A 26,063-nucleotide genomic window follows, 5' to 3' on the forward strand; every position below is an offset into this window, starting at 1 on the left:
TTTTTGGTGCTATTTAGGGCTTTTATTCTTTTAGGTAAATTAAATGGGTTGAAACTAAAAATATTCAGTGATTCATGTATTCTCTGGTGCAGTTAGCATCCTCAATAATAATCAAACACAATTTTTATAACACCTAGAGTCTTAAATTAATCAAAAGTTAAAATATGAAGAAAAAATGGCAGCAGGTCAATCATCTCCTTTTTCAAAGTGCTCAATGGATAAACATCATTAAAACGAAGAGGCAGAATCTGAATGACTTTCATTCAACTGCTATGAAATATACTAATATATGGTTTCAACCATAAAATATGACTCCTTGCCAAGCTCAATGGAATTTAAGTACACACACCATCCAGGGAAAAAAGATTTCTTAAGTAATGGAGATAATATAAACTCCATGACAATAAGGACACCAAAATAATATTTTGCGTGGACTTTTTAAAAAGGTATATGTTTCACCAAACTATAGAAAATAACAAGACAAGTTACAAATAAGGTGAATTCTATTTCCTCTCACTTCATAATAAACTGCAGAAAGTCGATTATTCTTTTTAAATGAGTATTTTGAAAAATGATTTTAAGTGATTGATCAAAGTCCTAAAGAGCATTTGGGAAGTTTAATAAAGACATCATAAGGCTAAAGAGAGAAGAGTCTTAATGCCAAAGAATTAAAATACATTACAACAGTCCCTCAACATTCATCTTGGAAAAGATCATTGAAATGTCAGTGCATATCAATGTATGGCAGATTAAGAAAAGAGAGTTAAGTGAACTTTGAAGGTACCTTGAAAATTTTCTTATTATACTGAGTTGCAACCAAAGAATCCAACTTTCTTACAGAGACAAAAGATAAAGCAAGTTAAATACTATAAAAAGAAGTTACTTTTGATAGCAAACAGAGTCCATTATAGCAATTTAAGTCTTTTACAAATAGAAAATATAATGGAAAAATAAAGATTCCATTTGAGTAAGAGCACACACAGCCCAAAAGGTTCCTAGGGGAAAATCTAACAAAATATGTGTACACCCATTATGGAAATAGTTATAAAGAAGATATGAAAGAAAATGGAGAGATAAGTCATATCCCTGGATTTTAAAAAATGAGTATCAGGAGAATGGTAACATATAACAATCTATAAATACGGTGTAATTCCAATACAAATCCAAATAGCATTTTTTTTCATAAAACTTCTTATATTGATTTTAAAAGTTTATACCACAGAATGAAGTTGCAAACATAACCAAAAAAAAAAAAAAAATCTGAACAGGAAGAACAGAGACCTGAACTATGACATAGAAACTCTTATAAAACTACAGCAATCAGAGTAGTGTGCTCTTGCTGTGGGAATCACAAGCAGATCAGAATACAAGGCCCAGAAGCCAACCTCAGAGATTTGGTCCTACAACTGATGTTACAAATACACGAGAAAAGAATTGGCTTCAGGTAACTGGCACAGGGACCTCCAGCTTTACCTCCCAGCTATTACACTAGATAAGTATACCTAGATCTGAGTTCAAGAAGGCCATTTCTTTTCATTATTAATCAGAACAAAAAAATCATTCATTGAGCATGAAGTGAAATGAAAGTGAAAGTCGCTCAGTTATGTCCGACTCTTTGTGACCCCATGGACTATACAGTCCATGGAATTCTCCAGGCCAGAATACTGGAGTGGGCTGCCTTTCCCTTCTCCAGGGGATCTTCCCAACCCAGGGATCAAAGCCAGGTCTCCTGCATTGCAGGTGGACTATTTATTGAGTATTATGAGACAGATTAAGATAGAAGGTTAAATACAAATATACCATTGTCCTCTTTTCAGATCTCCAATTACAAAATCAATAGTAAATTCATCAACTCTATTTGCATTAATGCCTAATGTTCTAGTATTCATTGCAGAGTCAAAAACTGTACTGTCTATTGTCACCAACTTGTCAACATCCAAAGAAGAATGTTAGGTAGAATCAAGAACAGATACAATTTTTCTTACTTCACCCAAACTACTCAAAATCATGCCATACTTTCTATTTTATATAGTAGACCAGAAATTTCTCATAAAGGCAATTTAAAATTTTCTTTTCCTGGAATTTTCTAATTGGTTTTCTCTTTTCTTTGGTGAAAGAAAATATATTCTCTCTTTGCTATGTCGTTAAAGTGAGACTGTATAGTCTCACTCTTTAGAGACAGAAATTATTGATTTGACTGCATATCAATTAAAAAAAATTAGCACAGCAAAAATCACCATAAAGACTTCAAAGCAAATGAAAATTATAGATGATATGAAATTAATATTCTTATTAAATGGAGTTCACTTAAATCAGTAAAAAAATGTACAAAAATAGACAACGTATCTAAATACACTGTTGGGCTTCCCTGGTGGCTCAGTGCTAAAGAATCCCTCTGCCAATGCAGAAGACACAGGTTCAACCCCTGATCCAGGAGATCTTACAAGCTGCGGGGCAGCTAAGCCTGTGCGCCACAACTACGGAGCCTATGCTCTAGAGGCCAAGAGCTGCAACTACCGAAGCCAGCATGCCCTAGAGCCTGTGCTCCGCAGTAAGAGAAGCCACTGCAATGAGAAGCCCATGCACCACAATTAGCGAGTAGCCCCTGCACCACACCTCGAGAGTAGCCCCCATTCGCCACACTTAGACAAAAGCAAGTGCAGCAGCAAAGGCGCAGCATACCTAAAAGAAATTAATTAATTAACTAAATAAGAAGTGAAGTCACTCAGTCATGTCCTGCTCTTTGCAACCCCATGTTCTGTAGCCTACCTGGCTCCTCTCTGTCCATGGGTTTTTCCAGGCAAGAATACTGGAGTGGGTTGCCATATCCTTCTCCAGGGGATCTTCTCGACTCAGGGAATGAACCCAGGTCTCCCGCATTGCAGGCAGACTCGTTACTGTCTGAGCCACCAGGGAATTAACTAAATAAGCTATTTACAAAAGAAGGCATATGAATGGCCAATATGTATATGAGAAAGTATTCAGTCTTACCAACAAAGTGTTATTTTTTGCCTACTGGATTGGCAAATTTTCAAATCACTGTTGAAGAAAGTGGATAAGTAGGTACTTTAAACTGCTAATGAGATTACTATGTATTAAAACTTTTCCTGAAACATATATATACATTCATAAGAAAATTAAACACGTACCAGATTAGATACATATATCTATATGTATCAGTTCAGTTCAGTCGTTCAGTCCTGTCTGACTCTTTGCGACCCCATGAATCACAGCACGCCAGGCCTCCCTGTCCATCACCAGCTCCAGGAGTTCACTCAGACTCACATCCATCGAGTTAGTGATGCCATCTAGCCATCTCATCCTCTGTCATCCCCTTCTCCTCCTGCCTCCAATCCCTCCCAGCATCAGAATCTTTTCCAATGAGTCAACTCTTCACATGATGTGGCCAATGTACTGGAGTTTCAGTTTTAGCATCATTCCTTCCAAAGAAATCCCAGGGCTTATCTCCTTCAGAATGGACTGGTTGGATCTCCTTGCAGTCCAAGGGACTCTCAAGAGTCTTCTCCAACACCACAGTTCAAAAGCATCAATTCTTTGGCACTCAGCTTTCTTCATAGCCCAACTCTCACATCCATACATGACCACCGGAAAAACCATAGCCTTGACTAGACAGACCTTTGCTGGCAAAGTAATGTCTATGCTTTTCAATATGTTATCTAACTTGGTCATAACTTTTCTTCCAAGGAGTAAGCATCTTTTAATTCCATGGCTGCAGTCACCATCTGCAGTGATTTTGGAGCCCCAAAAAATAAAGTCTGACACTGTTTCCACTGTTTCCCCATCTATTTCCCATGAAGTGATACCTCCATCCAATACCATAAGATTGAGACACATACCTAGTACACACAAAAATAGCCATCAGTTCAGTTCAGTTGCTCAGTCATGTCCGACTCTTTGCGACCCCCATGAATCACAGCATGCCAGGCCTCCCTGTCCATTACCAACTCCCAGAGTTTACCCAAACCCATGTTCATCAAGTAGGTGATGCCATCCAGCCATCTCATCCTCTGTCATCCCCTTCTCCTCCAGCCCCTAGTCCCTCCCAGCATCAGGGTCTTTTCCAGTGAGTCATCTCTTCACATGAGGTGGCCAAAATATTGGAGTTTCAGCTTCAGCATCAGTCCTTCCAATGAACACCCAGGGCTGAGCTGCTTTAAGATGGACCGGTTGGATCTCCTTACAGTCCAAGGGACTCTCAAGAGTCTTCTCCAACACCACAGTTCAAAAGCATCAATTCTTCGGCACTCAGCTTTCATCACAGTCCAACTCTCACATCCATACATGCCCACTGGAAAAACCGTAGCTTTGACTAAACAGACCTTTGTTGGCAAAGTAATGTCTCTGCTTTTTAATATGCTGTCTAGGTTGATCATAACTTTCCTTCCAAGAAGTAAGCGTCTTTTCATTTCATGGCTGCAATCACCATCTGCAGTGATTTTGGAGCCCAGAAAAATCAAGTCAGCCACTGTACCCACTGTTTCCCTATCTATATGCTATGAGGTGATGGGACCGGATGCCATGATCTGAGTTTTCTGAATGTTGAGCTTTAAGCCAACTTTTTCACTCTCCACTTTCACTTTCATCAAGAAGCTCTTTAGTTCTTCGTTTTCTGCCATAAGGGTGGTGTCATCTGCATATCTGAGGTTATTGATATTTCTCCCAGCAATCTTGATTCCAGCTTGTGCTTCTTCCAGCCCAGCGTTTCTCATGATGTACTCTGTATATAAGTTAAATAAGCAGAGTGACAATATACAGCCTTGATGTACTCCTTTTCCTATTTGGAACCAGCCTGTTGTTCCATGTCCAGTTTTAACTGTTGCTTCCTGACCTGCATACAGGTTTCTCAAGACGCAGGTCAGGTGGTCTGGTATTCAGAATTCTCCACAGTTTATTGTGATCCACACAGTCAAAGGCTTTGGCATAGTCAATAAAGCAGAAATAGATGTTTTTCTGGAACTCTCTTGCTTTTTCCATGATCCAGCGGATGTTGGCAATTTGATCTCTGGTTCCTCTGCCTTTTCTAAAACCAGCTTGAACATCTGGAAGTTCATAGTTCACGTATTGCTGAAGCCTGGCTTGGAGAATTTTGAGCATTACTTTACTAGTGTGTGAGATGAGTGCAATTGTGTGGTAGTTTGAGCATTCTTTGGCATTGCCTTTCTTTGCGATTGGAATGAAAACTGACCTTTTCCAGTCCTGTGGCCACTGCTGAGTCTTTCAAATTTGCTGACATATTGAGTGCAGCACTTTCACAGCATCATCTTTCAGGATTTGAAATAGCTCAACTGGAATTTCATCGCCTCCACTAGCTTTGTTCGTAGTTATGCTTTCTAAGGCCCACTTGACTTCACATTCCAGGATGTCTGGCTCTAGGTGAGTGATCACACCATCATGATTATCTGAGTCATGAAGATCTTTTTGTACAGTTCTTCTGTGTATTCTTGCCACCTCTTCTTAATATCTTCTGCTTCTGTTAGGTCCATGCCATTTCTGTCCTTTATTGAGCCCATCTTTGCATGAAATGTTCCCTTGGTATCTCTAATTTTCTTGAGGAGATCTCTAGTCTTTCCCATTCTGTTGTTTTCCTCTATTTTTTTGCATTGATTGAAATAGCCATAGTAGTTGGTTATAGTCACAGTCCATTCTAACTCATCACTTTCTTATTTTGATAGTTTAGTCCCTAGTGGCTTTTGATGATAAAGAATATGCCTGCAGGGCAGGAGACCCAGGTTCAATCCCTGGTCTGGAAGATCCCCTGAAGAAGGGCACAGCAACCTACTCCAGTATTCTTGCCTGTAGAATTCCATGAACAGAGGAGCCTGGCAGGATACAGTCCATGTGGTCACAAAGAGTCAGGCACAACTGAGCATGCACACACAGACACTGTTTATCTAAAAAGGAAAAAAATATTATCTCACATATAGGAAACATCTATTATAGCCAGGTACCCAACAAATTGCATTTCTTAGAATTCATCCTAGACAAATTCTGGGGTAATAACTGAAAAAAACTCTTCATTCATTTCAATATCATTTCATAAAGATTCTATATGAAACACAGTAGGTAAATCATTTAGTCATAAACTTATTACTTGAAGGCAATCTGGGAGAGCTGCTTCCCCCTAAAATTTAAACATGTTAGCAGCATCAAAAATGATGAAAGTGAAAATAATAAAATCACAAGGGCTTATTAAAGGAAAAAAAGAATTAAAATAACATTCTGAAAGTTTCCATTCCCAAGTGAAGAATCATATTTTTAAAAATTTAATTATTAGAAGTATTTTTAGTGTAAGAAAAATACCTTAAAATAATTAGTAGCAAACTGTATTTTAGTAGATACATGGGCCAATACAGCCAAGGGACTGGTATTCTATCATGCCGAGTGAAGAGGGCAGGTAAGGAAGTACAAGGTACAAGATGGATGCAGCAGAAGGGTCTTGTAATGGCCCAAGATATTTGAGGCCTGATAACTGGACATGGTCAAAACAAGAAGGAACCTAGAAATACCCCGGCCCTCTTCATCTCTGTCTAGGGAAGTGAATAGCCCACACATATGATGTGTGGCTGTGAGTATGGCTGGTTAGTCCATGGTTAGTTGCAGCAGCAGCAGCCAATGGATTCACTCATTGGCTCTGAAGAAAGAATGGAATGCTGACCAGAAGAAGAATGCCTTGTTCTTCAGCATGAGAAAGAGATCTGTGCTCCATGAAATAACCTCTCTATATTAACTATATTATACTGCTGCTGCTAAGTCGCTTCAGTCGTGTCCGACTCTGTGCGACCCCATAGACGGCAGCCCACCAGGCTCCCCTGTCCCTGGGATTCTCCAGGCAAGACCACTGGAGTGGGTTGCCATTGCCTTCTCCATCTTATTATATTATATTAGCTCTCTATATTCTTTCTATCACTTAACCTATATAAAAATTTGGTACATATAAGTAATAAGAGAAATCTCATTTGCTTGCTGAGTCTTAACTTCAACTGAGTTTCTTTGATGAGCAACTCACCCTGCCTTGTAATGAATGGTATATGTAGATTTAACCACATTAGAATATATATTGCAACTTTCCTAATAATTAAAGATGCAATTTTGTTAGAGATAAATAATGATGTTGAAACACACTTTAAGAGAATACAATATAAGGGCAGTTTTTTTTTTAATTATGTGGAATTTGGGTTTGAAATTTTAATTTATAAATCCTATTATGTTTAATGTTATTTATTAAGTAAAGTGCAACCAAAAAGTAAAGAGTATAGTAACTATAACATCAGTCTGGTAATTTTATCCAAAATAAACAGTCATCTTTTAGTTCAGAACCATTAAGCCAAGCAAATATTGCCAGTAAATTTAATTTTTACTGAGTAATATCAAGAAAGAAATGGCTTAATACATGACAAACACTCACAAATATGAAGACATATTTTATCAGCCTCATACATAAATACATTCTTACTCATTCAAAATGTACAACAATTACTACTAAGAGAGTTGAAAAAAATCTCATTTATTTCACCTCAAGTTTATTAATGTAGAAGACCATGGCAAACTGCAAGACAGTTTTGTATATAGTTGCACACCTATTGCCGTAAATTATTTCCATGTATCCTATTTGCAAAACATTCAAAGTTAGAAGCATAGATAATATCTGCATATCAGGAAATTTTCTAATATTAATCTCATGAAAATCAATTTATATATATAAATCCCAAGACTATCTTAAGAGTATTATAAATCACAAAATATAACCTAGGGGACTGTACCAAATCAGCACCAAAGGACAACAAAAGGATTTTACTTATTCTGAAGAAACTGTAGTTTTGTAAAATATGGAAAAAGAAAACAGTCCTTTTGGAATTTGGGGAAATTTTATCATGCATTTTTACTTACAAATACACTTTCACTTTTCAATGAGTATTTACTGTTTTCATATTTCTCTTCTATGTTTCTGGTATACATAAGTAAGTGAACTAACATCATAGAATTATTTCTCTATAGTCTTTTTTTATTCCTTTCAAAACACAATAGTCAGAAAACTGTAATGATGAGAAAACTCCTTTGATCTGCCTAAGGGTCTTAATTCTTTCAGACATAAAGTACCATATGTTACTGTCTGTCGTTTTTAGGTAAAACTATTGTTGGTTAAACATATACAGACATGACAGAAGAGCCAACAGCCTTTTTACACTGTATTCACATGACATTTGTGGTCCAGTTTTTAATAGCAGCTCCTACTTGAAAACATCATTTGAAACCTGCATCTCAGGTTGGGAGACCAAATGAGCTCCTACACACAGTGCACCAGGGTACTGCTAATGAACAAGAGTGGGGTAGCCATTCCTTTCTTCCAACCCAGGAATTAAGCCCGGGTCTTCCACGTTGCAGGAAGATTCTTCACCGTCTGAGCCACCAGGGAAGCTCCAAGAATACTGGAGTGGGTAGCCATTCCCTTCTCCAGCAGACCTTCACAACCCAGGCATTGAACCTGGGTCTCCTGCATTACAGGCAGATTCTTTACCATCTGAGCCACTAGGGAAGCCCTGACGAGGTTCCTAGCAGCTTCATAATGATGCCACTTTGTTTCAAGCTGTGTTTCAATACAAAGATGTGACTTAAGCCCACTTTCAATCCCGAGATACTGTGATGCCTGCCTTTCCCACTTCCATTCTGCTCTTAGCTCACTTCAGACACCCCCACACCCAGAGCACATCCATTAGTCTCCTATGTCCAAACCAACAAAATTGTGTGATTAGGTTTCCAGTTTTCACACTGTGGCTGAGATGTTGCTATGTAGCTCATTATAGGTGTCATTATTCGCTAAGAACTTGTCATTTGGAGGCAGGACCTGCCAGTTAGTGAAATCCTCATGCTTAGAGCTAATGACATTTCAGGACAGATTAGGCACCCTGCATCAATAGGGCAATTTGAACATTCTCCAGATCATTTGCCCTAGCCTGGAGAAAACTTCCTGATGTCATTTACGATTCCTGGTCCACTCATGATGACCTTTCTCTTGATCTTTCACTCATTTCTTCATCCACCAAATATTTATTTAGTATCTAACTTTGCATGACAGCATGGCAGGTAAAATGGAGTATGCAAACTTTATGTGTAATCCTCCACAGCAAAGGAAAAAAAAAAAACATGTAATAAAAAAATGTTGTCGGCTACATAAAATTTCACACAAATGCATAAGTACACCTGGGAAAAGGATTAGAAAGCCACATCCTGGAGTGTTGTGGTGGTTGTCTCTAGATGCCAGAACTACACACGGTGACACTGGCAAATGTTTAACGTTCGGCTCTCTGTTCTCTAGAGAAAAAATTCTGAGATACTGGTTCATTTATCTATTTGTTTACGGAAAATAGAAAATATAAAAAAGTGGACTCATTAAAAAAAGAATAATCAATAAAAAGGCATATTTTTTAAAAAGCTCAGCTCTGCAGCACTTGCTGATGTCCATAGCCTTCTTCAGGCTACAGCAGTAATGTCAGTCAGCTCACAAAGTTTCAACTCCTGTCAGCCAGTACCAGCCCACTCCAGCACACCACTGATGGGCTGAGAGATATTTTCCTGTTTATGTTTTTCTTATTTTCAAAATGTCTTTTAAGGATAATAGTGGTTGGCCCCAGGGACAGAAATCAAGTACCCATGGACATGGGTGGAGGTAGACTTTTTTTCTCTATATCCTATGGTGTCTTTTCAATTTTGAACCACAGGACGTATTACCAATTTTTTAAAATTTTAATTTTTTAAATCATCAATAAATATTTGCTATGATTGTGATCAAAGGCAGTAAATGATATTTTTAGTGTCTCATATGTATATATGTGAAACATTGAAACAAGGTAAGATGTTATATGTTAGAATGGCACAAGGAGTGGCCTAAATCTCAAAAAGGCACTGAGGTTCATGGAGGAAGTGATGAATGTAAACTGGGAAGGTCAGTAAAAGCTTCACGGAGCACTGCGTGAAGTTCTGGAGTGTGAACGCACTTTGGATGAGCAGAAAGAAAGGGAATGACACACAGATGACGAGCAGGCAGGCCTCTGTGCCCGGCATTCATACTCCTGCTGAGTGATGCCACTTTTCTTCATCTCTGCCAGTGCTGGAGCTGACATAACCCACAGCCTCGATTTCTCTCTGATTCTCCTTACTTCATCTGGCATCAGAGCAAGCTGCAAATAGCCAGATGTCTCAGAACTCACTATCATCAACTGCATGGAGATGAAAGTGAAGCCAGGGACTGACATGAGGATCAGAGAAGCAGCAGCATCTCATCTCTAGTAGTAACATTAATGTTTATTTAGGGTTTATTCCATAGCAGGCACTATGTGGTTGAACTCACAGAGCCTTATTAATGGGGAATCATTCAAGTTCTTGCTTTCTACCAAGCAGTCAAGAACTCACGGTCAGTGGAGTGCTACCATCTCACCACAATCACCCCCAAAAGCAACTAGGAAATAAGCAGGAAGAGCTCTTCTGTGAACTAGAACAGATCTGATGGAGAGCTGGACCCACATCTGATCACTGCCAGGCAAAGGATGACAGATCTCTTGTTTATTCTGACGGCCGTTCTTCAACATTTAACTAGTTTACAGCTGACCATCCCGTGAAGCACATCAATGTATTCACTTATCCAGGATATGTTTTGCAAACTAGTCATCTTAGTGGCTACCTCAGATAGTTCTACTGTTTAAAATTTAACACTCTGGGGATACTTCGTTTGGCTTTTTTTTTATTTTATTGGAGTATACTTGATTTACAATGCTGTGTTCATTTCTGCTGTACAGCAAAGTGATTCAGTTACACATACATATTCTTTTTCATTACGTTATCACAATATATTGAATATAGTTCCCTGTGCTGTATATCAGGCCGCTGTTTACCCACTGCATATCTAACAGTTTGCATCTGCTAATCCCAAACTCCCAGTCTTTTCCTCCTGCACTCCTCCTTTACATCAGGCAATGGAATACTCTTTGCTCTTTAACAAATAGATTATAAGCAAATGCTTATTTGCATGGGATAATCCTCAAAATATTTTGCTAAATTTTAAAAAGCTATAAAATATTATGTTCAGTATGATTCGCTTTTTTAAATAGTTGTGAAGTCATGAAGTCACTCAGTCATGTCCGACTCTTTGTGACCCCATGGACTGTAGCCCACCAGGCTCCTCCATCCATAGAATTTTCTAGGCAAGTTACTGGAATGGGTTGCCATTTCCTTCTCCAGGGCTATACTATTTTAAATAGTATATCTGTTCATTTTAAATAGACATGTATAACTGAAAGTATTAGTAAAAACTATCCCCAGTAGAGTAAAATTACTGATGATTTTTGCTTTCTTCTTTGTGATTTTTCCTAATTTGTAAAATTCACTATAAGTATTACATGTAATGTTTCAAATTTGCAGCATAATTAAAACTTGCACATTCTAGAGGATTCATCCATCAGTACTTGAGAGTGGAACTTGTGCTACTTCCCCAGGAAAAGCCTGGCCCTGCCCTTGGGAATCACCTACTTCAGCTACCATAGGCAAACATAGGTACCTTCTGTTTGGGCATGTCCTTGTTGGCTCCTCAATTTCTGTAAAAAAAAATGTCAGTATTTCCTCCAACTCAATTGCTGCTGAAGCTCAACGCTAAGTCTCACTTAACTGTCAACAAAGAATAACTCTAACTTGGGATATATCAGAGAAGTCTAACTATAATTTAATATTATTTTCAAGACATTGGAAAAAGCAATCTATGTGGACTATTGCCTGGAAGACAAGGTATTTTATCAGGATTTCATACAGGAGGTGCTACTGTCATCTTGAGCAGTAAAACTTGGTTGCACAGAACTTTCGTGCACACTGCCTAAGGCCTTGCAGGCAGTATTGCTTCAAACACCCTCAACATAGATGCGTGTTACTGGCACTGTTTTAGACTTGATTTTTCTGAAGTGCACTGTGTCATAATGCAACCAGTTGATACAAGGTCTTCTGACTTGTTCCTTTAAAGGCACTCAATACATTTTCCCATAAAAGGTCATAGGGGACTTCAAAAGTTAAATAAAAATAAAAGAGCTGAGTAACTAAAAAAAAAAAATTAAAATAAGTCATAGGAGAAATATGTCACTGGTCTCAGAATTAAGAATAGTTGCATTTCCTTAATCACCCAAATGGGTGTCTATTTTTTCTTTGCCCTAATTTGTATATTTCATTTTATTTTTATCTTATTGTCCTGTACATATCTCTATGAAAGTAAAGTGAAAGTGTTAGTTGTTCAGTTGTGCCCAACTCTTTGCCACCCCATTTACTATAGCCTGCCAGTCTCCTCTGTTCATGGAGTTCTCCAGCAACAATACTGGAGTGGGTAGCCATTCCCTTCTCCAGGGGATCGAACCTGGGTCTCCCACATTGCAGGAAGATTCTTTACCATTTGAGCCACCAGGGAAGCCCAAATAGATATCTCTCTATATACCATTTTAATCTTTTGTAAAAATCAGCAGAGAATAAACAAGTGTTGGGGAAACAATGAAACTAAAGAGACGGGTGAGAATAAGACTTAAGGAAAGAAAGATAATGTCGGCAATAATAATAGGGGAAAAAACACAACAAAGCACAAGGTCTGGGAGGGTAACATGAGGTTAGGAGCTATCACAGTGGACAGGTTCAAAATTCTGGACTCAAGAATCGGAATGACGTCAAGTGTGAAATAAGTCAGAAAAAGACAAATGCTGCATGATTTCACTCATATATGGAATGTAAAACCTAAAATAATCAACATAACAAAACAGAGTTATAGATACAAACAGGTGGTGGTCAGAGTAGAGAGGGTTTGAGGGGAGGAGATAAATAAGTGAGGGAGACTCAGAGGTACAAACTTCCAGTTATAAAATACATGAGTCATGAGTATGCAATGTACAGTGTGGGGAATATAGGCAATAACTATTTGGTATCTTTATATGGTGACAACTTAATCTCTCTAATGCTTATTTTTCCTATCTGTAAAATGATAATGAGAATAATGACTTTGCCATATGATCGACTTCTGTGGAATTTTTTCTCTAGGATTATCAAGTACTTTATATGAATTTACAGATGAGGAACCTGAGGTTCAGAAGAGGTAAGAAATTTACATGAGTCACAAAGCCAGTCAGTCTTAGAGCTATGACTGGAATGCACACAGTCCAGCTCCAGATCCATACTCTGAACCATTATCTAATACATGGTGATAACAGGAATTAACACATGGAATGCACTGAGCACCCTGCCTGGCACATGATAAACCTTTAATAATTATTTGCTTACTGCTGCTGCTGCTGCTAAGCAAATGAAGAAGTGAATTACCAATACAGATGATTTTAATATCATAAAAAAATATCCTATATCTCAAATGCAGTATTTATTTATGTAAATGTTGTCAAATTTATAGATAATATAAACGAATAATTAACAATAAATTTAGCAAGAATAACTGGAAAGCATGAGAGCTAAGCACAACGATTCACATAAGTATATTCATGTTGGTGCTATTTAAAAAAGAAATGAGTTAAGTACCCACAAGTAAGGAATTGATCAAACAAAATACGGCATATCTCTGTACAAAGACAAATTCTGGATTAAAATATGACAATTTCAACATAGTCTTCTTCGGGTGATATGATTTGTATGAGTTCTCCTATTTCTTTATTATACTTACCAGTATTCCAATTTTTCTACAATGAAAATACATCGCTATGCTAATTTGAAAAAAGTAAACATTATTTTTAATTGAAATAAGTCAATATAAAGCCCTACATATCATTTTAACAAGTCTATTTTATAGGAACAGTAAGAAAGGATCTGTCTGACACCAATCTGCCTTCAAGGACCTATCTGATAAAGTCTGGGGATATCAATATACCCTTACTATGTCTAAGGTGCTAAAAAAAATTTTTTAAACTGTTTTAAGAAGCATCAGATAGAAAGTGCATAGATATAATATGAAATCCATGCTGGTCAAGCATTTATAGAGTTAATATATTCAACTCTAGGGACCAAACAAAACATTGTCCATTTAGAAGGGATGGTTTTGAGGGTGTCATCTGGAAGAAGGATGGGCAAGTTTCACATCCCTATGAAACAAAGCAGGACCCTGCGGTCTTTGCTCTCCCCACCATGTCCTCTGCCTGCCTTTTGTCTGTGGAAAACTTTAGTCAAAGAATAAGTTTAATCAGAAAAGTGAGAACAGATGGAAACAAAAGAAAACAATCAAAGGAGACCAAATAATAATGCAGTCATTAAGCAAAGTCAAGGACCTCTAGCACTTTCTCAAGGGCTATAGATAATATTCTGAGGCATATCCAGTGAGCTATCTTACAGATACCAAAACACCAGGCAGAGAAGTTAACTGCATGATGACAAGACTGTGCCCTGGACATAAGCTGCCACGATTTTGAGAATTGGTCTCAAAGAAAAGGGAACAAGTGGACCTTGAAACTGAAGATTAACCGCACCTAAAACAACCAAGATGACACTGGTCAGACCACTGATGACCAATCTGAAGATGACTGTCAGAGCTGGCTGTGCTGTCTCTGCATGCAGCCCCCTCCTGTCTATAAAAGCTCTTGCCCCACTGGTTGCCAGCAGGGAGGAGCTGGTTTTTGGACAGATAGCCATCCGAATCCACCCCGTTTCCAGTTGCTGGCATCTGAAATAAAGCAAACTTTCCTTTCCACCAACCTGGCCTGTTTATTGGCTTTTGAGCAGCAAGCAGCTGGACCCCACCACATCCTTTCAATATCTACAAATGGGGTAGTGGGAAAAAGCCACAGGGCAGAAAAATATAGTGCCTGAAATACAGGGGAAATTTTCTTAGCAAACAGAAATAATCAGAAATAAATCAGGCTGCTCTGTGAAGGAACAATATCCTTTGCTGTATGTGAATCATGTTGCCCAAAGCCCAATGGAGAAGGGCAGGGTCACAGTGGTATAAGCAAGGAACTCCCCTGATATCAATCACCTGAAGACAAGGAACAGAAACACACCAAGGGGGAAAATCCTAGTGAATCCTTGGGAGATGGAACTCTCCCTTTTTACTAAGTCAACTACTCAGTGAATGTTTGGGTGACACCCTCCTCCGAAAAACAAGCCAAAACCTGGGAGGGAAAAACACCCAAGTGAGCGGCTTGAGATGTTACCATAATCCTTTGGGGTTAAAGATAAAATTAGATGGGATCTTAAATACTGTGAGTAATCCAGGCAGAATGTGATCAGAAACCCTATTCAATGAGTCAATTTTCTATATTTTGTTCTCCACATATATTTGGCCTTCAGTGTTTAGCAAAGATTTGCAAAGTCCCAGACTGTCCCATCTCTCATAAGGGAAACCAGGAAAAGAGGTATCTGCTCACATCACATTAAATCCATTATATATGTAAAACACTTTACATATATGAACTCTTTGACCCTCACAACAATCTATGAAGAAGGTATTATTACTAGCCCTGTATTATAGATGAGGAAACTGAGGTTATGCAATTTGCCCAAGGTCCACCAAGAGTCACAAAGTGGGTACTCAAAATATGAACAACGAAAGAAATTTCATTGTCAGAACCCTGGCTATTCTTTCAGGAAGGAATCACTTTAACTTGCTTGGTATTATTTAGCAGCAATTTATGTATATTCTAAGTGTCATGAATGAATTTTTTCTTCTCCCTCTCCACTCCTCCTCACTGCTCCCACCAGCTCCCAAATCATGTTTCTCACATGTGCGAGAAACTAGGAAATACCAGATAGCATTTTGATTCAACACACATCCAAGAATAACTATAAGTATCACAGTCTAAGAATATGTTGAAAAAGAATGTATTTGTCTGTGATTAAAATTTTAAGACTATTAAACTCTAAACCCAAGCAATATCTTAAAGAAATAGAATACAGTATTTTTGTGGCTATCTGTTTATCAATTAAGAAGTTTGCTTGACTTTAACATTGAATAGGATATCTCATGAAGAAGTTAGTGATTAATAAATGGGTTTCAATAAAATGGTAACTTCTGTATGCTCTTAGCAACACCAAAAACAGCAGCTCCTTCTGCTTTTAGGCTGATCTCAATTACCTGTGTTTGTGATTTTGCATAATATAGCAAAATTATTCTTGCTGTTTTAAACCAATCCTGTTTTCTCACTTTTACTTAGTTCTCTTTAATGTGTTAATTTCACTATATAAAATGAAAACACAGGAAACTCCAGCAGTCACACATACCTGTGATCCAAATGGTGAATGGAGAGGATCACTCCGGAATTTAAGTGGGTCTGTTTTAGGGTCACCAGAATAGTAAACTCATGTTTATTTCTCAGCTTCTGAAAAAACCGTTCAGCTGTAGCAGTGGAGGCTTTTATACTTCTGGGAGTATCTAAAAGGGGAAACAAAGAGTAAATAGACTAGAATGTGGTCCTTTATCCTTTATAGTATCCTTTATAGGCAACATCTTTCAGAAACATTACAAGTAATTGCTGATAAATATCAAGCTCCAGACTCTCCTGGTAAATTCTTTAAAAAACACTTTTTGCTACACATAACACAGACAGTAAACCACATGAGTGACTGAGCTTGTATTTCAGGGATCTTTTTTCAAAAATGTCTTTGAGACAAGGAATCAAAGAAGCCTGTCAAAAAAGCCTGTTTGAAGAAGTGAGCTTCCAAGTTTTCTGCTCACACTCTTCCTATATCCTGGATACCATGGCCACATCAGTGTCAAAACAGAACAGAAAGATGTCCTTCCGAAAAAAGGACCTAAGAGACCATGATAGAGCCATTTAGCTTTTCTGACACCTTATGACAGAAAACTGGATTTAAATCAATGCACTACCTTACACATTGATATCTATAGCCAGAAGGCTTGCTATAAATAGGTTTTTAAAAAGATCATTGAAATTAGTTACTCTCAGCCTTCTGTGCACTGGATGAAACGTTAAGATCAAATTATCATACCATATTTTTGAAAGAAATGCAGAGAACTTAATTCCCACATCCCTCTCCCCTGGTTTAAAGAGCAACTAGACAAGAGATTTGAGTGGGAGAGTAGATTTTTATCCTGCACTTCTCTTTGGTTTAGTCTTGCAGCTCCAACCTCAAGACTCACAGGATATGGGAAAAATAGCCAGGGACAGACTTAGTGGACATGATAAAGCCTATCATTCAAGCCATCTTCCAACAAAGCATAACACTTTCCTACTCGAAGTGTGAGCAAAAGGTTGATGGGACCCAGAACACAGTTTCTGCTGTTATCAAATCCTTCCACTCTTTTCTGTGTTATAGACCAAATAGACTAGATAAGGAGCTCTCAATGGGGAAGATCCCTGCATTGGGAGAGAACAATCCTTCCTTGAAGACTGTCCTATGAACCGCAGAGCATTTACACCCCTGGTTCTACCCCCAGAGAATGCCGGTGGCACCCAATCCTAGTCACTGTGACAACCCAAAGTTCTCCCACACATTGCCAAGCATTCCCTTGGGAACAGTGTAGCAGAAATCAGGTTCAGAATAACTACCTTGATGAAACAGAGATTATGGGATTAATCTAACATTCCCACTTTTCCAGCCCCATAAATTTATGGAATAAAAATGTAACCATCTGGTTTGTGTCCATCACTGGGAATGCACAGACATGGAGAAGCCCTCAAGATAGTCATAAAATAGAAGGGACAAATAATCCTAATAAAAGAAAAGAAATGCTGTCATTTCAGCATAAATACAAACTGTTCTTTCAGGTAAATACAAAGTGTTCTTGGACCACAGAGGGAAAAGTAGCCAACATCAGTTGGAGGGAAGGAGCTCATAAAACAAATGGCATTTGGTCAGGAGTTACGGGCTTCCTTGGTGGCTCAGACGGTAAAGAATTCACCTGCAATGAAGGAGACCCGGGTCTGATCCCTGGCTTGGGAAGATTGCATGGAGAAGTGAATGGCTACCCACCCCAGTATTCTTTCCTGAAGAATCCCAGGGACAGAGAAGCCTGGCGGGCTACAGGCAATGGGGTCACAAAGAGTCAGACATGACTGAGTGACTAACACTTTCAACTTCTTCACCAGGTAGAGAAGAGAGGGAAAACCATTCCAGCCATAGAAATAGCTGATGAAAAAGCAGAGAGGTGTGAAAGGGCATGATATGGCTGCAAGAGCAAACAGCAGACACTGCAGAATGGAGCTGGGCAGGAAAGTTGGATAGGATAGGCAGGGCTTTGTGTGCCAGTGTAACAGATACTTGTCTTTGTCATCATCCATGATTTAATCTCTGGGTGAAAAAATTAAAATAAATAATAATAATTCTTATGTACCACAGAAAAACGATCCCACCTCACTCCTAACCCACAGCTTCCTCTGTGCTAGAAGGATTCTGATCTATCACAGCATCACCTCTTCCTGTCCACAGTAACTGATTCAGGAACAGGCACCTAACCCAGGACAAGGAAATCAGGTTCAGGATACTGGTTCAACGTTTCAGGACAAAGAAACTTCCGTGTTTCCAAAAATAAACTTCTTCAGTTCTATCCCATAGTCACAACCAAAAGCATAACAATAATCTGCAATTTCAGCCATGGTTAGTGTAATACTTTCTCCCCAGACTCCAGCAAGGAGAAGAGAGGCTTTGCAGAGATGCAATCCAATTCCTCTGAGCTCCAAAGCCTTCTGCTGCCTCAAGGTGGCACATAAGATGTGACTCTGTGAGAAGAATTTACCTAGTGTTAACTTTTAATCTACTCCAATTTACATACAAGTGAATTATTCACAAATTCCATAACTTCATTCTAACTTATAGATAGAAGCAAATTAAAATTGAATTATAAATATTTATTATGCTCCCCCCTCCCCTATCCTTTTCAGGCTTGAGTTTGGTTCAAGGTAGAGCTTGAGCAAAATCCTTTGTCTTGCTGAACAGGGTGATAGATGGGGACCCCAAGGAGAGAAACAGAGGAAGAACTACATTGAATATGGAAATGATGACCAGAGCCACCAATAGAAGCAAAGGCGTGGCCCAGTGAGGTTAAGCTCCAATAGTGAAAGAAAAGAAACTGAGAAAAGGATAGCAGCTGCCTGACAAGGTAGAACTTTAGAGAAGAGATGCTTAAAGAGGATTTCTAGAAAGTTTCATCATTTGTTACTCAAAAGAAAACCTCTGTTATTTTCCATTGCTTTTGGGGTCAGATTTGTGAAGGGTTGAGAGGCTGTATTATTTTTGTGGGTTTTGTTTGTCTTGTTTTCAGATGAAATGACATGTGAAGACTGACCCATGATGAAAGGAAGGACATAAAAATGGATTATATTTGAGTATCCTTGGTAAAAATGTACATCACCATGGTTGAAAACATGGTGAAGGCAAGTGTAGTTGAAGGGAAATTATTTTGTAAAAATTGTTCTATCTTCATTTTGGAAAAATTTCTCTGGTAGCCATATGGAAGGTTATTTGAAAAAAGAAAAAAATATGAACATAGGGAAAACTCTTGAGAGACTAATAATTCACATGATTGTTGACTTTTCGTTAAGTTTCACATGTTTTGGCATTTATCAGGAATGGTGATATAGAGCTACTTACTGGTCATTTCACTGCCTGTCAGGAACGCTGATGCAAGGGCCAAGTAAACACCAGATGTTATTTGCACTGAGATTCAGGAAGTGCTTAAGGAGACCTGCAAGGCAGAACCATCCTTTATCCTACCAGGGTGGTAGGCAGAGTCCCAGAAGGTCTCTATCCATCTTAGACTTAAACCTATTCATTCATGGGGTCACAGTTCAGGACAATCTCTCTCAGCTGTCCAAGCTCTCCTCTTGGCCCATTACACTTCCTGTTTTGTTCTCTCTATGAGGATTAGGATGACTTGCAAGAACAGACCCTCCAACATTGAACATGTCCTGCAGAAGTTCCATTCAATCTACACTTTACTGACAGGAAAAATGAAATTCTTTTTTTCCATCCTGATTAACCAAGTTCATGGTTATAAAGGTTTAAAAACTGGGGCTGGCATGAATCTGGCATTCCTAGTCCAGAAGCCTAAGACACAGTGAAGGGGGGTTATTGAATGAGACAGAGAGAGCACCTATAGGAAGCAGAATAATTTTCAGCTTTCTGTCAATAGAACAGCATCTCCCACCACCCCTTACCTCACCCTAATGATATTTACATCTATTGTTCCCCCTTAAAAACATGTTTTTCAAGAATCCATTATGTCTGAGTCTAAGAAGGGCTTGAAGGGAGCCTGAACTCTGTCAGTAGCTCAGAAAAATTAGCAGGGGTTGAATTCAAGAGGTCTTTAGAAAGCAAAGTCTAAACAATTTGGTCACCAATAAAAGACATGCCAAAGGTAAAAAAAAAAAAAAAAAAAAACCAGAAAAAAATTGAATCCAAAATTCCCAGCTTGAGAGAGACTGAATGAAAGGAACTGCAGGACAAGCATAATGGTACCCAGATGGGATTTCAATTTTAGAAACGGTCATTCTGAGGTGTTCAGAGACGTGCATGGGGACATGTCCAGCAGGAGGCTGGCACTACAGAACCTGATCTCAAGAGAGAGGTCAAGGTTGGCAGTATAAATGTAGAGGTCATCGGAATACAGCATCTAAAGTGATAGGCATGCCTGAGTAAATCATAGGAATCACAGGAATGAGAGGAAGATAAAAGGATGGGCCATAAAGACACTAGATCTGTAGAACAGCAGGGACAGCATATTTAACTTTATATACGTACTACATAATGCTGCACATCTATACCATACAACATTTGTCTTTCAAAAATGTATAAATAATATATTTTCCCCTTTAAACCCACATTCCATTTTATTCTCACAAAGCTTGACAAGGACAACTGTTATCCCAGTTGTCAATGGGAAAAGCAAACCAAGGAACAATTCTGTGAGTCACCCAAAGGCACCCAGCATGCTAGAGGTGTAATGGGGATGACAATTTTTGGTCCCATATTCCTTCCACTAAATTGCCCTGCCTTCTGAACGCATCCTAACCTATGCTCAACTGCCTCTCACACGCAGAAAAGCAAATTCAAGAATGTGAACACAGAAAATAATGTAGAAAAAAGTAATTATATAAGATAACATTTTTAGTTCCTTAAGTGACTGGCTTAGTAGTGATTTTAAGAAAGGTCACTTTCCTCATTTGCATTTGTTTCCTCATTGCATTTAATTCGTAAAGTTAGCATTCTTGCCTTCTATTTTCATCTCAAAGATTATATAATGTTCAGAGAGACTTCTTAGTTCCCGTGATTATTACTTCAAGACCCAACTCTATTCCTCACCAGAAAATCAAGGCAGAGAAACCATCACGTGAGAATAATTCTACTTTCAATTTTCAGAATTCACAATTAAATTCAGGGATGTATTAAGCAATTCCTCAACAAGGCCTCCTGTTAAGAACCACATATAAAAAATAGAATGTGTGTGGTGGTTCTGAACCCAGAATAATGAGTTTCCAATGCCAGCTATCAGATGACTAGCTGTGCTTGGCATGTAGCAACACCATGTGTTGGCTTTTCACATTATGATACATATTATTATTACTCTCACAAGCAGTGAGCCTGTGGTACCTACTCAAACTACCAAGAGCCATTATACCCTTGTGACTTTCTGAGCTTACTTTCATTCTAAGTATCTCACGCTCCACAAAATACAAGTTTCCACATATGAAAATTGACATAAAAGTTTCTGGCAGTGTAAACACTGCATTGTTTTAAGAGTCTGAAAAAAAAGTTTCTGGCAATGAAATTATTCTTAGGATAAATCCTGCCTACCACCCTCTGTTTCTAGAGAACTGATCATTCTTTTATGGACAAAAGTCAAAGTGAACTGAATTTCTTTCCAAAGAAGAACTAACAAAGATCATTTGAACTGCCTGTTTAGAGAAAAACAGGCTAAGAAAAGGGTCTTTAAATGCTACTAGGAAGCTACACAGAAGAACTTACCAACATACCCATGCTATACAAGGTCTTTTTAATTGGAGAACTGCTTGAATTTAAAGCAAAACTTTGTTTCCATGCTTTCCATATTTATTGTGTGCAGAGCATAAAAATCCCACCAAAAACACAACGAGTTTCAAGTAGTTATTAATAAATAATAAAGCATGTCAGAAGCAATCACATCAAAATACTCATTTTTAGTCATGGGACTTCCAGAATGAAGACATGAGCTCACACGTGAATGCAGAGTAATCCCCCACCACCACCTCCCACACACAGGGTTAAGAGGAGAGAGGAGAGTGAGGGTGAAATGGAGCGAGACTGGTTTCTTTCTAAATCAAAATGCAGCTGAATGCAAGTGTATCTGTGGTCACAAATATGGATATTTACTGATAAAGAATCCAACTGGTGCTTCTTTAAGTACTAATTTTGGTGCATTAGTAGTAAAAGAAGGAATCTGTCCATCTCCCAATAACAAAGCAATTGTTAATAATTCTTTCCTTCTTTTGCACTTAAACTGCATCACTACTACTGCCATCATGAATCTAATGAGTCTCTGTCCCCTGACAGGTCTCTATCCTGTCTGCAGTATGTAGAAACCTAAATTGATTTCCTGCCACATAATCAGACTAATAAAGATAAAATGTGCAGATTCAGTCATTAAAAACAGTCTATCTCAGGCATAGAATAGTTAACTTAAAAAGTTCCAAAACTCACCAAATTACCCTATTTTCCCAGTCTCTAACTGGGAAAGGTTATCTTCTAAATTCAGGTTAGAAACGTATGCTGTTATAACTATTATCATTGCTGTCCATTGCTCTTGCTCTCCCTTCAATATTCCCATGCCTTTACGGTCCAAAACTTTAAAGGCAAAATAATAATTTTAAAAGCCATAAAAACTGGATTAACACAGAATATGCAGTTTGCAAAGTCCTTCAACATGAGCAATCTCATTTAAGCCTCACAGCAACTTTGAATAAATGGGATTAGCAGCTCTACAGTAATAAAAATTACAGATAAGGAAAGCAGCACAGAGAAACCAAATCACTCATCTCCACTAGGGGCTCAAAATCAGAGCTGATGTCTATCAACTTACTATATGAGGAACTTGTTGGTTCAAAACTTCAGGAACTTCCTGAATGAAATCTAAAACTGGCCACATACACAGAGGGCAAGGAGAGACTGTAGGAAGAGGTAGATAGCTTCAGATTGATAGGTGGAAGGTTTAACAAAGGAACTTGGACACCAGGCTTGTCTTGGGAAGTTGCAAGATAAACAGATCTCCACACTTGCCTACCAGAATCTTAAAAGTTTATATAGAAACCTTAAACTGGGTTCAGTCACATGTAACTACCAGATGGTCTCAAAAACACATTGCTTCTTCAAGGTGGCTGTATGGTTGAAAAGAGCTCCCACTGTGGGTACCCTGGAATGTACATTTCAAGGATGAGAGGGGGTGAGGAGCTTCTAATTGCCCTGGTCTGGCTTTTGGGTCATCTGGCGGTCATGTCCTCTCAATGACCTTCTCTAGTAGAGTACTCTAGGCAATTACGTGAGACTGCTGGAGCAAACCTACCAAATTCAGTTGACAGAACCTGGATCCCAACCCAGGCCATGATGGCTGATACATACTCTACAAAGTAGATAAACCCTCATTTTAAGTTAACTTTTATGAAAAAATTTATTCTGAAGATAAACAAATACATTTTTCTTGATCTTTGGCTCAATTTAGGATTTGCAGATCTATAAAACTACTCATATCACACAATCTCTCAGCTAATACTTGAAATAACTAAGGTGTAATGGCACTAAATTTTAAAAAGTTTTTTTAAAAGACAATTTTCAAATAATTCTCCTCAAAATGTTACTGATCAAAATGCATGAGTAATCCACAATTTTTTCACCAGCAAACACACATCTAAGGATGCCACATCCTCACCCTTTAGACTTCTACATGCTTCTTTACATTGCCGGGTTCGGGGAGTACAAAGACACACTCTTGGGAGGTCAACTTGGAAATATCCCTTCATTAAATCCAAAACAATCTCAAAAGTTTATTTCACATCCACAGATAATTATAATTTGATTCAATGCAAAATAAACATATCTTCACGTATTATTTACCAAAAAGATTTGTTGGCTTAGTGTTGTGAATACCTGTGTGTGTGCTCAGTCATGTCCAACTCTGCAATTCCATGGACTGTAAGTGGTCAGGTTCCTCTGTCCATGGAATTTTCCATGCAAGAACACTGGAGTGGGTTGCCATTTCCTACTTTAGGGGATCTTCCTGACCTAGGGATTAAACTCGAGTCTCTTGCATCTCCTGCACTGGCAGGCAGATTCCTTACCACAGCACCTGGGAAGCCCCAACACACAAACAGACATACACAAATACATATAATAAAAAATCAGAAACAAAAGCATCCACTAACTAGTCAAAGAAACAAAAGCAAATAGCAGATTCTACTACTAGATTTAGCAACTATATGATTGACTTTAAGCAAATTATCAGAATTTTATTAAAGCAGAACAAAATGTAGTCAAGGTGTAAAGGGGTTAAAATAATAAAACATCTCTACACTTTGAAGGTTAAAATTATATACACAACAGCCATAAGACAAGATATTCTCTCTCTCTCTTTAGTCACTAAGTCGTGTCTGACTGGTCCTCCGTCCATGGGATTCTCCAGGCAAGAATACTGGAGTGGGTTGCCATTTCCTTCTCCAGGGGATCTTCCCGACCCAGGAATCAAACCCAGGTCTCCTGCATCGCATGCAAATTCTTTACTGATTGACCTATGAGGGAAGCCCTACACTTTGAAGCTTAAAATTATATACACAATAACCGTAAGACACAATAACCGTATTTTATTTTTGTTTTGATTCCATGGAAACAAGCAACTTTCTGAAAACTGGCTTCCATGAAAACTGCTGCTTGAGTTTATAATCATATTAATACTTTTAGCTAGTGTTTACCAGTCCCTCAAAACTTTACCAGTGAAATTAGCAGCTGTTTTGTTACCAGCAAAATTAAGAAGGTAAATTAGCCAAAACAGTATTTCTCTTTATCATCTCTTCTCTCAGTTGCAATACTGCTCAAGAATAAGATCAAACAGACAGAAATACTAAGCAAATAGAAGAGAATATGATGATTGATGACAATGACAATGTCAATGATTAAAATGATGGCATCATTTACAACTTCAGTAGACTGGTTGCACTGCTTTGTTGATCCTGCCTCATTACTTACAGATAGTAGTCTCAACAACATCATTTGAACATAAGTAGTAGATCTGAGAATTAGTAATTTGCTACATCTTTATTTAAAGTAGCCCAAAATATTATATACAACTGAACCCAAACTGTACACAATGTCTTAGCTAATATCATTAGTCAATGTCTTAAATACATAAGGAAACTTAAATTCATGGACTCTCATGATTTACAAAACATGCTTTTGCTGTGATTAAAGTAATTATAAACTTGAATAAGTGAAATGTTTGAATTTCTTTAAAAAAGGAGAAAATACGAATTTTTATTGATCTTACTATTGATCATTAACAGATGAAGAGGCTCAACTGCACCTTCCTATACTGATACAGTTAGGATGAATGAGGTATTGCTTACATTAACAAAGTGCTCACCTTAACAGTGAAGTGTATAAATTCATCAATTATGTAACCTCTCTTTTCTCTTATAAGATATCTCATATATAGTACCTAGCTGTATCTTTAATACATATATAATTACTCTTTGTAAGTTCTTCTATTAAGAGAGTAACTAGAAATTTAAAAGAAATATATATATATAATAGTTTTTTAAGAGAACCATATGTCATTCATTTATTTTATTTGAAGCCTCATCAAATATTCATACAGTCCCTGAGAAGGATAAGACAGAAAAAACAATATGTTCATTCACAAAGCTGGCTATCTTTTTATCCACACATATGTTAGTGTTTAGCTGGCTTAGTAGATTTATCAATGTAAAAAGAAAGAAAAAAAACATAGGGTCAAGATGAGATTTTTATTACGTATCCTCAACATTCAATTGAACTATTAATTGACAAGAATAAAGAATAGGGATCACTAAGATAGTTTTACATTTATAAAATGT

The 26,063-nt window shown here is 37.9% G+C and overlaps 1 protein-coding gene across 3 annotated transcripts in view; it reads right to left on the bottom strand.

Moving 5' to 3' along the window:
• NELL2 (neural EGFL like 2) overlaps window positions 1–26,063 on the bottom strand; it is a 479,083-nt gene that overhangs the window by 323,681 nt on the left and 129,339 nt on the right. For all 3 annotated transcript variants that reach the window (XM_025284020.3, XM_025284019.3, XM_025284021.3), the window contains one exon: window positions 16,252–16,402. In XM_025284020.3, coding sequence (XP_025139805.2) covers window positions 16,252–16,402 — 151 coding nt within the window. The remainder of the gene's footprint in view (window positions 1–16,251; window positions 16,403–26,063) is intronic.

Source organism: Bubalus bubalis, chromosome 4 (genome assembly GCF_019923935.1).
Source record: "Bubalus bubalis isolate 160015118507 breed Murrah chromosome 4, NDDB_SH_1, whole genome shotgun sequence".
NCBI lineage: Eukaryota > Metazoa > Chordata > Mammalia > Artiodactyla > Bovidae > Bubalus > Bubalus bubalis.